This window comes from Brachyistius frenatus, unplaced genomic scaffold (genome assembly GCF_029030835.1).
Source record: "Brachyistius frenatus isolate BFR_SWC_R1_liver_20210118 unplaced genomic scaffold, ASM2903083v1 Contig_6, whole genome shotgun sequence".
Taxonomy (NCBI): domain Eukaryota; kingdom Metazoa; phylum Chordata; class Actinopteri; family Embiotocidae; genus Brachyistius; species Brachyistius frenatus.
In genome coordinates, this window is record NW_027210605.1 from 3,993,019 (window position 1) to 4,005,938 (window position 12,920).

The following is a 12,920-nucleotide window of genomic DNA, read 5'->3' on the forward strand; positions in this document are numbered from 1 at the left end:
AGCGTTATTTAAACACATGAAACTGTGCTTCACAGTTTGAGTGGCAGATTAATTATTATGTAAGGTACTAGCTCGAACTCATGTAGCCGTGTGCATATGAGCAAGAAACTAATCCTTCATGCCGTGGTCGTAGTAGAATTATTCGGACGTCTGTGTCCAGGCTGCACAGTCAAACACGCGCAACGACCGTGCCGCCCGCCCGAGCCAACTCGGGAAATAAACCTTGGGGTCAGTTCGATAGTTTGTGCGTGAGGTCGGCTGCATGTTGAACCTCGTGAGAAGCGAGCGCCTGGATAATATAGTGTCATGCACGTTTAACGAGCGAGTTATGCTGTTGCAGTTTGGGTGGTGACTCGACTTTTCTCCTTCGCAGCAACAGCTGGCGGCCAACTCAGAAGTAAGTGCATGCATGCGCTCGTGGACCGATGTGAAAGCGAGGCGTCTACCGCTTGGCGATTTATTTTAGCGTCTCCATCAGTCCTTCCTTTCTCTGTCATTATTGTTTCGTCCTGTCACTGTCACCACCGCGGCTTGACACGGCGAGTTCACAGCTGTGCGCAAACTTGGGCGCGCGTCAATTGCAATGGACCGGTGGCTTATAATACCTCCATCTTAATGCGAATATCATCTGGAGACAAAGGTTTAGTAGTATCGAGCTAGCACGCATGCTGTTTCCTTTTGAGAGCATGTTTATATGCGTGTGGTTTTAACATCAAATTGATCATAACGTTTCCTCATTCTCTCATTTTTATACACAGAATCGGTGGCTCATTGCTGGGACATAAGGCTCAATTCATTGTCTCAAACAATAATGGATAAAGGATTGACAGCTATGTTATGACTGACAAGCAGATTTAACCAATCTCTCAGTTGCATTCTGTGCACTGACTCCCAGCACCCAATCCTCTTGGATTAGAGGAGGGATTATGATTTGGATTTGCCTATGCTTTACAGTCAGACCCCGATGTCTGGTCCCATCATTGACGGGGTTGTGCTTACTTTGATTCCCTGAGGATATTTCTTTAAATACTTGTGTAATACCTAGCTTTTTACATATCAAAAACAACATGACCCTCGTACCACTGAGTATCATATTGGTGTATAGTATATCTGTGGATTGTATCCTCATGTGGGCACAGTTTTAACATACTAGGATTTAGCCTAAATTCCAAGTGCATATTTTTTTGCCCTCTACTTTTAGTATAACCCTGAGGTACCAGTATGTCTCCAGCATGGTTAAGTTTGATGATAAATTAGCAAGTGCCCCTGAAGGACGGTAGATAATATGGACCGGTCTTCCAATTCCCTCTGCAGACTGCGAAGGCCACGGCAAATTACTCGATTCTGTTTTTCCTTCAGACCTTAGAAGTCCTCGGGATCCATGCGCTATGCAACAACTCGACTCATTGCTGTCCGTGGTGCTGAAATGGTCATACTGGGTCATCTCCTTTTCTTTTCTTTCACCGTGTTCGGTGGTGACTGTGGCCGTCCAGGGTTTTCTAAACATACTGAGCGAGGCTGTAAGTGTGGGCAATAGCATGTTGCGCCCCTAATCTATGGTCTGGTGTTGAGAAATGAGAGTTTTCCTGTCCTCCCATCGCTCTTACGACCCCTAATAAAGATGAGAGAGGATTACAAAGAACTGTGGTAATTGTAAGTGAAGTTGTTCACTAGATCAGCGGTTCCAAACCATGCTCATGAGCTTCCTACAGCCTTGCGTTTCCAGTTCCACCTTAGCAGAGAAAGACTGAAAATGAGCAGGGACAGTATCAATAATATGAAAAAATATTGTTCAGTCAGACAACTCACGACTGAACGGTTAATTACAGCAGCAGAACGTTTTGGCAACCATTCTCCGGCCTCATCACTCCCACAGATGTAGATACTTAGATATATAGACGGTGTTTTGCTAATATTATGCAGGTGGAGGCTGGGGTGGGGGTTGGGCTGCAGGGAAGCAGTCATTGTCGGGCAAAGGGGTAAGATGGGACATTTTTGCAGCTTAAATACAGTAAACTACCAAATTGGGAGGGTGTGTATGTTAAGTGATTGTAGAGGGTGAGGAATGTCACGAGTAGAGCAGAGCAGCAAAGGTTGACTGCCTGAAGTAGCTCACAGGTATTGCTCCATTTGTGGTGTCCTTAATGTCTGGCTGTAAATGCAACAGATTATGGCATGGGCTGTTCAAATTCTTAATTATTTAGTTTTCATCAACCGTGAAAGATATAGGACATGGTGTGAACAGAAAGTTTGACTGAGAGCATTGTTTGAGTTGTAGCCTTTTTTTTTTTTTTTTAACCAATTCTTCTGATTTAAATCGTTTTTTAATAATTTGTCAAATAATAACGTCTTTTTGGAGGAAGACATGTTTATACTGCTCAAAGGAAATGAACAATGGCAATCTTATTATCATTATAGTGATGCCAGCTGTGTAAAGTTTTTTTTCTAAGTATAATTTGTTTCTTTATCTCAATTTCTTTTTTGGGGTGGGGGGGGGGAGATTCTTTTTGTTTTGATAACGTATCTTTTCTCAAATTTTCCTTCTTACTTTTGCCTGTCTAGAATCCATGATGTCCTGCACTGTAGCTGAAATCACAAGACTTCTGGCCTGTGTGTCTGGGAGCCCTGTAGCCAACAGTCACTGCCACTTTCTTCTAATACAACTAAATAAGACTCAGACTCAAGCCCTACACAGTAAGGGATGGGCAGGTGAAAACTGAGAAGCCGAGAGTGGCCTTTATTCTTTCTGTTATTTATTGTAGATCCATGTAGGGACATGAAAAAAATCTCCACTCAAACAGTTCCTTTTCAGATGACATATTTTGCCATATAAAAATGCCTTTAAACATTCGAGCCAAGCCCTCGCACAGCAAGCTGTCCCCTGCTGCAAAGAGTAGCGGGCACACTGATGGCAGCGCATCTCATTCTCGGTTCTCAAGGTCCCCCAAACAGGGGAAAGGCAAACAGGCTGTAAACTCAGCACCAGGGGCTCGCTCGGGGCTGGAACCAGGCTCTGTGTCAGGGGGAGGGCCTGCGCCAGCATCTAAAGTGGCTGGGGTTCAAGGGTCGGTGTCAAAGCCGGGTTCTAAAATCAAAGTTAGCACAGCAGCAGAGAAAAGCTCAACTCGTGGTTCAGCGACAGCTCCAGGAGGTAAAACCCTGTCGATGGAGAACATCCAGTCTTTAAGTGCTGCTTACGCCACCTCTGGCACCATGTATCCCAGTGAGCGGGAGTCCTTGGAACCCTCCGGTGGGTACCCCAAAGGCACCATGACGCTGGGCAGAAGTACCAGCCGCTCCTCCTACACCGGCCGGACAACAGCCATGGGAAGTAGCCCAAACATTACATCCTCTGGGATGCATCACTCGTCAGACCCCTGTGGAGACCAAACCTCGCTGTCTGTGGGGACTTCCAGTTTGCGGCGGCAGTCTGGAAGACACACTCAGGCACTGGATTCGACCGGGCGGGGAGAGGCTTCCACATTTGATCTCCATTCTCAGCTGAGGGAGCTGCAGAGAGAGAATGACAACCTGCGAAAAGAACTGGACGGAGGGCGGGACGGAAGGACAGGTCCCAGCATGAACAGTGTTAACTTCTGGAGCCCAGACGTAAAGAGGGACAAGGGGGTTAGGCGGGAGGAGGCAGTGAGGACCTTGATAGCGAAGGACCAGTACAGGACAAACCAAGACGATTTGCAGGTGAGAAAACTGACAAATTGAAAGAGTTTGTTTGAAAAGTGACATATTTCATCATAGCTGTAAAAAAAAACCCACAAGCAATCTTGTCCACTAAAATGTGACCGTTTACTGCTTTAATTACTGCATCTTCAGTATTCAACAGCGCGTCACTTTTAACACCAGGAAACCATCACCAGAGTCAACGTCAAATATTTCAGATGTCGGTAATCTTACTTTAAAATGAAGTTCTTTGATTTGTGTGCGCACAGTTCGCATTTGGACTTTTTGTGTTGCCCCACCCATCTCCTTTGCACATCATACCTCTCACATCATACCTTTTGTTCCCTTTCTTCAAGGTTGCATAGGCAGCCTTCTGTGCAGCTCTGTGTTTCCATGGGAACGTGCACTAGAGGCATCCACTCAGTGTTAGTCTTAGCCAGATTCTAAAAAAACTCACAGCTACTCCTGAAGGGATAGTGACCAGACTGTCCTGTGCCACCTCTCCCTGGTGTCCTGCCCACTCAGTCTGAGGCATCATCCATCTGTGTGCCTCACTGCATGGCGACTGTATAGTATCTGTTCTTTCTTTGTCTCTCTTCCCTCTGTTGTTTAACCTCGTCGGCCTCGTGTTCCTCCATTTGTTTGTGGAGCATTTTACGTCTTCATGGTGAAAAAAAATACAGAAGTCCGAAAATCCATGTAAAAGGAAGTTCATCTTGTTGCGGGATTCTTTCACACTATACAGTAGCTTGTGTAGTTTCTGTTTAGATTTCTGCATTGCTCTTTCACACAAGCATGCAAAACCTCTAATCACATCTTCGCTTTCCACACCGTAACCAAGGAGCCAACTCTTGAGATGAAATGGCACACACACACACACACACGCACGCACACACACACGCATGCGCACACACACACACACACACACACACACACACACACACACACACACACACACACACACACACACACACACACACACACATTCCCCTTATTTAAAAAAATAAAAATGTTTTTCCCCTTTCAACCTTGCTGAAATCAAGTGTCCTTGATCGCTCTCCGGAATTTTAATTCACTCAATCTATCACGTTTGTAGCGAGTGTGATATCACTTTATATAGAGATACAATGTCACTTTGTTAGTATTATTACTATCTCTATCACTTTCGGTCTCTTTCTCTTGGTGTCCTTTTGTCTTTTTTAGAGACACGCACATAGTTCAATCTCCAGTTAATTGCTGCTTTGTTATAAATACTGATTACTCATTAAATAGCTATCCTTCTCTGCTCTCAATCTCGACCTTTAATGTATCTCACAATGTTTACAACACTATCATATGAAATAAGAAGAAAGGAGCAGTTTCTTAAAATTTCTTGCACATTTTTCAAACAAGAAAATGTTATCTGCTGTCACTTTCTTTTACCTTATCACCTCTATCCTCCGTCCCCCATTTCAGATCATCAGCCCCCCCCTTTTTTTTTTTTTCCTCTCTCCTCTTTTCCCCTGTTTATTTGCGCTTCTCTAAGAAGAGTTCAGTCTGACAAGAGAACTTTGTAATTAGCATAAGGAATGTCACCTTCCCAGTCACTGCAGTGGCCACAGTTGTCCCCCAACCATCTGTTTGCTTAGTGTGTGTGTGTGCCTGTGTTGGTTGTGTGTATTCGTATGTGTACACTTGCGCATATGTATTTGCGCCCACAGTCTCGGTCGTGTATGTGTTTGTGCGGGAGGATTGTCCTCCCACTCTGACTTGATATTCAGTGCTGGTGGTTGCATTGATTATCTGTGTTCACACTCGCCTCCCTCCTACGCCTCAACTCTATGTCCTTGGTGTTCACCACCTTCTGGACTCGAGCAGAGCAAGAATATTTGAGAAAAATTGCTTCAAAATAATGAAAAAAAACCAAACAAAAAAACAGCAAGTTAATTTCAGTTTTGTGTTCGTGTCAACCAGTCTTAAATATTATTTTTGTTCTGTGAGGTGGGGGGGGGGGTGTTGGAGGGGGGCGCATTTGTGACATTTATTTATCAGTTCTTTAAGTGGTAAATGTAATGACAAATCCGTTAGTCATTGTATCAATAAACCTCTGCAGGCATACTCATGCACTGATGAGTCCATCTTTCGCAAACTTTGTGCCAACATTGTTTAAACCGATAGAAGGTTGTTCTTTTTTTTTTTTTTTTTCAAATTTGTGGTAAAGATCTTGCAAAGGTTTTTAAATGTCTCAGCATGCTGCGTGAAAGGGAATGTTTGTTTTGAAGTTGATGTACATTTAGAGTTTCCTCTTTTCTTACAATTGAGCAGTTAATTATTGATTGTCACATCTCTGCCCCCCTAAAGGCCAACAGCTATTGTTCTGGGCCTGTATGTATCAAACTTCTAAGAATTACACTTAGAAATGCTCTTACGTGCCAAATTAAAGGTGATTCTTTTTTTTTTTTTTTTTTGTCTGAGATGCTTACAAGAGGCTTTGACAGGCATTGCAAATACGTTTAATACCCGATTTTTTTTTTACTCCTGACGAATTCCTTAAATAAAAAAAAAATTATGTAACATCCTATCAAATTCAAATTGTTATTGTTGTTGAGTTTATCTATTTTTATCACAGAAAACAGACATGCTTCCCTCTGCTTCCATACCAGTCATCTAAGACCTCTCAACCAACTAAAGAGACTTCAAGTCAAAAGCAACTTCATAAATACTGTTTATTAATAAGTTTGGGCGTAATCAAACTGATAATATTCATGTTTTTACTATCTTTAACTTAAGTCCAACATTTTACTTTAAGTAGTTGGCTAAATGCAGGCCCTGATTCTCTTTGAGGTAATCTATTAATTTTTAAATGTTCACAAATGTGATTTCATAAATAAGGAACGTGTTTAGTTTTCATGTATACTACCATCACACTCCACGTTGTCTTTCCCTCCTTTAATGTTCATGGCAACCAAACCCCAGTTACATGTCCCACAAGTGTTCTCTCTTTGTTTTGAAGAGAAACCTCACCCCCTTGTGGCCAAAGTGTGTAACTGTCACCCAAAATCTTTCCAAACTGAGATGACGCAAGTAATTTATGGTGGTTTCTATGGTTTGATATTTAGAGCTTTTTTATTCTCATTTGCTTTCTATTTTGGCTTTACGTATGTCTGTGTGTGTTTCTTACATCACATGTCTCTGCTGCAGCCTGGGGATATTCGAAGAAACAAGGTCTGGTTTTACATACCCCACCATATTTTGTGGATATATATGTGTTGTGACTTTAATTTAAAATATGCATCTATTATTGGTATGTTTGTTTGCTTATTGAGTGATTTGAATTTCTCTGTCTTTGTAGCAGCTTCCGTTGACAGTTCAGGAGCTTCAGGAGGAGTTGAGGGCTCACAGGGAGATGAACAGTCGTTTGCAACAACACAGGCAGCAGGGGAACTCTGGCTCCTATCGAGAACTCCATATGGACCAGGACCTCAGAGGGGGGCTCAGTCCTGGCCACAGCCCCAGACAAAGCCCCAGCAACCTGCACAGTCCTGGACCAAGGAACAGCACCAGAGCCAGCCCATCCAACACTTACAATCCAAGGCAACAGGAAGCTGACATCATCATACACAGTCCCGGGTATGGCTGTAACACTGCAGTAACTGCACAGAGAATCACCCCGGCCAACACCCTTCAGCCTGCACCGAGGAACAGCCCAAATCAACCCCTCTACAGTCCCAGCCAAGGTCCGGTGGTAGTGCCCAGCTCTAGTTCCCTTCGGCCCTGTAGCCCCTGTCAGGTGCCTGGGTGTGACGGCTTTTCTTCACCTACTCCTCTGGACCCGTCAGAGGAGAACTTCTTCCGACTGCAGTCGGAACACGAGCGGCAGGCCAAGGAGCTGTTCCTGCTGAGGAAGACCATGGAAGAGATGGAGATGAGAATCGACTCTCAGAAGCAGACGCTGGGTTCCCGGGATGAGAGCATCCAGAGGCTGCTGGAGATGCTTCAGGGCCAAGGTCAAGGTCAGGGACATTGGGGACGAGGACAGCGGACAGGCATAATAACCATGGCAGCGCAGGAGGCTGAGGCTCAGCTGGAGGGCATGCATATTCGAGAGGTGTGTTTTTCGTCCTAATTTTTCTGAGTGATGATTATGTATCTGAACCATTCATTTATCATAACTGCATAAATTCATGGTTCAGTGATTTTAACAATGATTTTAACTGTAGGCCTGGACATTATTACATAATTTAGAATTTGGTAGATTGATGGGTTTTTTTATGTTATGAATGAACGTACACAATTTTAACATCTATTTTAACTTATGAATTGCTTGATTAACTATTAGTTCAATGATTACTAAGTCATATCTCTGTGAGGAAGATTTTTTTTTTAATCTCTGTGTGCCAGATAAAAGTCATTCGTTAACTTTGACAGTCTAATGCAAAGAGGTTAAAAACTAAACAATAACGACACCAACAACAGAAATGTTAAGACAGTCCATTTTTTTTAATAGATATTGTGATATGAACTTTGATGTTACTATATTATATTTTTTTATTGATTTTTCTTGTTGATTATGCTTATGATGCGCATGTATGTCTGAACTGTATGTGTGTTTTTGTGTCTGTGTGTGTACCTGGGAGTTTGTCTGTATTGTGTGGAGTGTGGGCAGAAAGCAGCTCAGCAGGTCTTATCAATGGGCCAGATTAACATACGGAGAGCTGTAAGCCTGTGTTCAGCCATGCAGTTTTACAATCTGACTCTGTTTGTGTGTGTGTGTGTGTGTGGTCCCGAGTATGCACATGCTCAAATGCCAGTTGTCTGTGCTCTGCGGTGAGATTTTTTGTGCAGTGAATTGAAATAATTACCCAGTAAGGTAGAAATTTATTTCAGGAAAAACACATGTTATTTGGTATGCTCACTCTTTTCAGTTTTTTCTGTCTTTTTCCGGGCCTCGGTTTTATTGACCGAGAATTTAGACCAGCCCTGCAACGAGTGGTGGTGTAGCACAGGTGGATGTGTATCCTCTGCCAGGAGGACTAGCTGTAGGCCGCTCTGCGCTCCTCACTCCTGCCTTATCTATTTTTAACTCCTAAATCTTCTTATCCTTTAATTTTTCTACCTCTCTGCCTGTGTGTGTGTGTGCGCCCTCCAGGTCTGTGCATGCCCCCGATATTGTTTGTGTCATAATGTTCTTGTTTTTCTGTCTTTGTCTCTGCCGAGTCAGAATAATTGTGTGTGTGTGTGTGTGCGTGTGTGCATGCGTGCGTGCGTGTATGTGTGAGCATGCGTGCACATCTGGAGCCTATCGGCTTAGTGTGTAGAGGACACTCCCTCTTTGGGACCCGGTGGCCGACGGGATATCCACCCGTGCTGGGTGTTTGGTCACTGGGGTGATTTTTGTTAAAGGGGATAGTGAGTGTTTCGGCTGAATGTAACCACTGCTGTGCATGTGTGTATGTGTGTGTGCGTGTCTGTGTCTGTGTGTAATGTATGGGACATAACCATGCTGTGTGTGTAAGAGGTGAGTACCTGTCCACACACTGTGTGCTGTGCTATTTTTGACTGCTTGACAGCTTAACACGTTCTGTGTACGTTATGGAGGAGGAGGTGACTGTGTCAGAGAGAGAGAGAGAGAGAGGAAGAGATGAAAGAAAAGTTCTGTTTTTCTAAAGTGAAAAAAACAACAACAAAAAAAACAGGCTGTGTTTGTCTGAATATTAATGTTGATTAATGAGTGAAAACACTGACCTCCCTGAGTGAAAAGAGAGGCGCTTGTTGTTTATCCCCGCCCCCTAGTTTCCTTTTAGTTTCCTGAGGTTGAGATGAGGTTGACAGATACTCGGATCTCTGTTTTCTGTTTGTGTATGTATTTGAAATAAACATTACAATATTGACTTATTTATTCATAATATAATTATAATTCAAATGAAATGTTTTAATTGCTATTTCTTTAGTAGTTTAACAATGAAACCAAGCAAGTCAGAATAAACATTATATTGTAAAGGAGGAGTAGGAAAACATATTTAACATAGTGAATTATGTAATGCTGATGCATTTATGAATTGTTCAGCTTTACTGACTGTTTGCTTTAAGTGTAACAAATGGTAACGTGAGCTGGTGTTACATGTTGAATTGAAGTGAAAAAAAATGACAAAATAGTTCAGATTTGAAGGATTTATAAAGTTGGTTTATTCACTTTGGGTTGAAGAATAGTCGAGTTGTCTGACAGTTTGATGCTTTCATCAGTTTGTGGTTGGTGTGTAGAGTTTCAGTGTTAAAGGTTGGCCTGACCACAGATTAATTGAAGGATTTCTTAACACTGTAAGAAGCAGCCTGCTTCCCGTGAAGGCCTCCTGCCTTTGTTTACAGTATGTGTCACTGACTTAATTATGGCTTTACACTTGCAGTTGTCAAGCCAGTGATTGTAGCGCAGCCATTGCCTCGATTAGAGGGCGCTTCCCTTCTGATTAGCTATAAAGGAAACCAGATTGACAGTTGACACGGGAGCTTTTTTGATACTTTTTGCTGGTTTGAAGACTTAAATTTGTGTTTTTATGAATGTTTTTTTGTAAGGAAAGCTAAGAACATGTGATACTAGAAAATGGATGCACCTATGTATATTTGTGTGATCCAAATCAGATAAATGAGGAATGGTCCACAGAAACTTAAGGAACTTTTTGAAATCTTTCTCTGTTTGTCTCTGTTGTACCGTTCAGGCATAACAGACCCTGACCACATGTGAAATCACTTAAACCAGCTGTCTGTGTTTATGTGTGTTTGGTCTACGAATGTGCAGAACGTATGGATGTAGAGGCCACTGCGTCACTCCTTCACCTGCTGATGTATGTTGTCAGGCGATGGTGAGTGTGGTGGTGCTCTCGCTGTTTCCTGTTTAGCTTTTTCAGATGTCAGCTCGTCTTAGCGGCACACACAGAAACACTGGCACATCTTTGTCAGTGTGCTCTGTTCGTTCGATTACACTTGACTGGTCAACATCAGGAAGAATGACGTGGAGGCCAAAACATTGACGTTTTTTTTTCTCAATCATGTTTACTGGCGCACGTACATTTCTGCAGTACTAGCAATGTCCACAAAGTGGCAGTGTTCTATTAGAATTTAACTTCCCTGGCGATTACGTGCACTAAGTTTGAGCCAAAGTTATGTGCGATGGGACACACACACACACACACACACACACACACACACACACACACACACACACACACACACACACACACACACACACACATACACGCTGAGAGGCATAAATCTGGGCCTAATTGACTCTCCCCAGCCGCCTGGTCCCTGCAGACCCAATAATAACAGCCGCACCACTGGTCTGTTCCTGCCCAGCCCTGACCTGCTGCCAAAGGCGTGCACACACACACATGCACACTCTCACAGTGAGAATTTTACTTGGAGATGGCATATCTACTTTCATACATATCGTACTGCAGATGTCATACGTGCTGTAGGGGCTCTGAATAGAGTTAGGGCTCCGATTGTATGTGAAGACATCTCACTCAGCATGGGATCAGTGTATAGCATTGCTCAGCTGTTAAGAACGTATGAGCAAGCACTTATGGGCTCCCCTGTTTTTCTATAACATGACTGGCTTCAGAACTCTTGTTGCTTTTTTTTTTGGCAGGTTCTCTCTCTGCTTCCTCTCTCAAACACTGATGAAAGTTCAAACATGGAGCTTTTAAAAAAAAACAAAAAAAACAACAATGTAGTTTCGAGTCTAGCATGTTGGAAGTGGAAGTTAAGGACAGCAAACCTTTATTTTTGGGATCTTTTTCCTGCTTTTTCTTTTTTCGTACCAGGTTCAGTAGCAACATTTTGATGTCGTCTCTCTAATCTGTCTCACAGCCTGTGTGTGTTTGTTTGTCCGTCAACGTTTCCTGCTCTCTCTTTCTTTCCCTCCATGGCTGTTATGCTATCTGTTGTGGTTAGTTTAATTGATGAAAGACCTCTTTTTTTTTAGGCCCTGCATTCTTAATTGGCTACTTTCTGCCGCCACTAATGAAGCCCCTCTCAACAAACATTAGAAGACCACTGTAAATACCATCAGCAAACACACACACACACACACACACACACACACACACACACACACACACACACACACACACACACACACACACATGCACATTAACAGACACACACACACACAAATGATCCCTTCTTCCCACCAAAACTCGGGTACCACATACTCGCCACGCTCTGTTGACCGCCCAGAATGTTTGAGCGGAAAAAAGTTTATCAGGACAAGATTACACCCCTCAAACCTTTTCCTCACCCCCCTCCGACCGCAACCCCCCAAGGCTTTGATTTCCTCTGATTTCCCATTTGTATTTTCAAACTGCACTTTTTTGCCACTGAGCTGATAGGCGGACACATTTTCACATTTGTGGCAAAGAAATGTGTTTCTTTTTTTACCCTTTTCTCTTCACTGATGGAGAAGAGATGGGAATGCGATTGATGAATGTGTTTGTATGTGCGAACATGTGTGTGCGTCTATGTAGAACCTGCTTATGTTCTAGTCTGCGTATGGCATACATGACACCATTGCCTTGAGGCTATAATTGAACCTTTTGACCGTATCCTTCATTCAGGATGCCGACACTTATTGCTATAGTGTTACGTTTGATCTTGTTCATTCCACATGCTCAGTCCTCTGACACATGTGGCGCAGAGAAGATGGTCTTTGATGACGTGTTCTCTTGCGTGACTTAATTTTCCCCCACTGAGAGACACAAGAGAAGTGTTGTTGAGCTGTTGTTGATAAGAAGTTAATAGTCACACTTTCTCCAAAGGACAGTTAAATGTGCACAGGGAGTCAAAAAGACCGACAGGCACACAGTGACAGAGTAACACATTAATACACATATGGTCAGTGGAAGATTAGGATTGTGGCAGCAGTGAGAGAATGCCAGTCTGTGGGAGGCATGCTCTGACAGCAGTAATCTCTCCTTATCCACAACTGACATAGACAAGAGGATAAGGTCCTTGTCTTCCTTCATTTCAGCTCATTGGCAGAGCTGGGAAAAATCATTCCAACCTGTTGCTTCTCCCTTGATGTCAGTTCATGGTTTTTATGTCCTCTGACTGCCCAATGAGCTTTCTCGATATGAATTTTTCAACTTCATGTCTGTAATTTTCCATGTTTAGCTATGATTGTCTTTGAGTACACAGTATGTGTTTTTGAGATTCAATTCAATAGGACTTTTTGGTATCCCATATGTATTTCATATTTAACCCTTAAC

At 42.9% G+C, this 12,920-nt stretch overlaps 1 protein-coding gene across 18 annotated transcripts in view; it reads left to right on the forward strand.

Moving 5' to 3' along the window:
- The window catches only part of LOC138637015 (ERC protein 2), a 154,549-nt gene that overhangs the window by 197 nt on the left and 141,432 nt on the right, over positions 1 to 12,920 (forward strand). For 6 of the 18 annotated variants that reach the window (XR_011312336.1, XR_011312337.1, XM_069725436.1 and 3 more), the window contains exons 1-4: positions 243 to 397; positions 2,563 to 3,699; positions 6,859 to 6,882; positions 7,010 to 7,765. Coding sequence is in view for 14 of the 18 variants with exons in the window: in XM_069725436.1 (XP_069581537.1) it covers positions 2,836 to 3,699; positions 6,859 to 6,882; positions 7,010 to 7,765 (1,644 nt within the window). In the remaining 4 variants the exon portion in view is untranslated. Of the gene's footprint in view, positions 1 to 239; positions 398 to 2,562; positions 3,700 to 6,858; positions 6,883 to 7,009; positions 7,766 to 12,920 lie in introns of those variants that run through there. The other 12 variants (XM_069725534.1, XM_069725562.1, XM_069725552.1 and 9 more) reach the window with 7 other exon arrangements.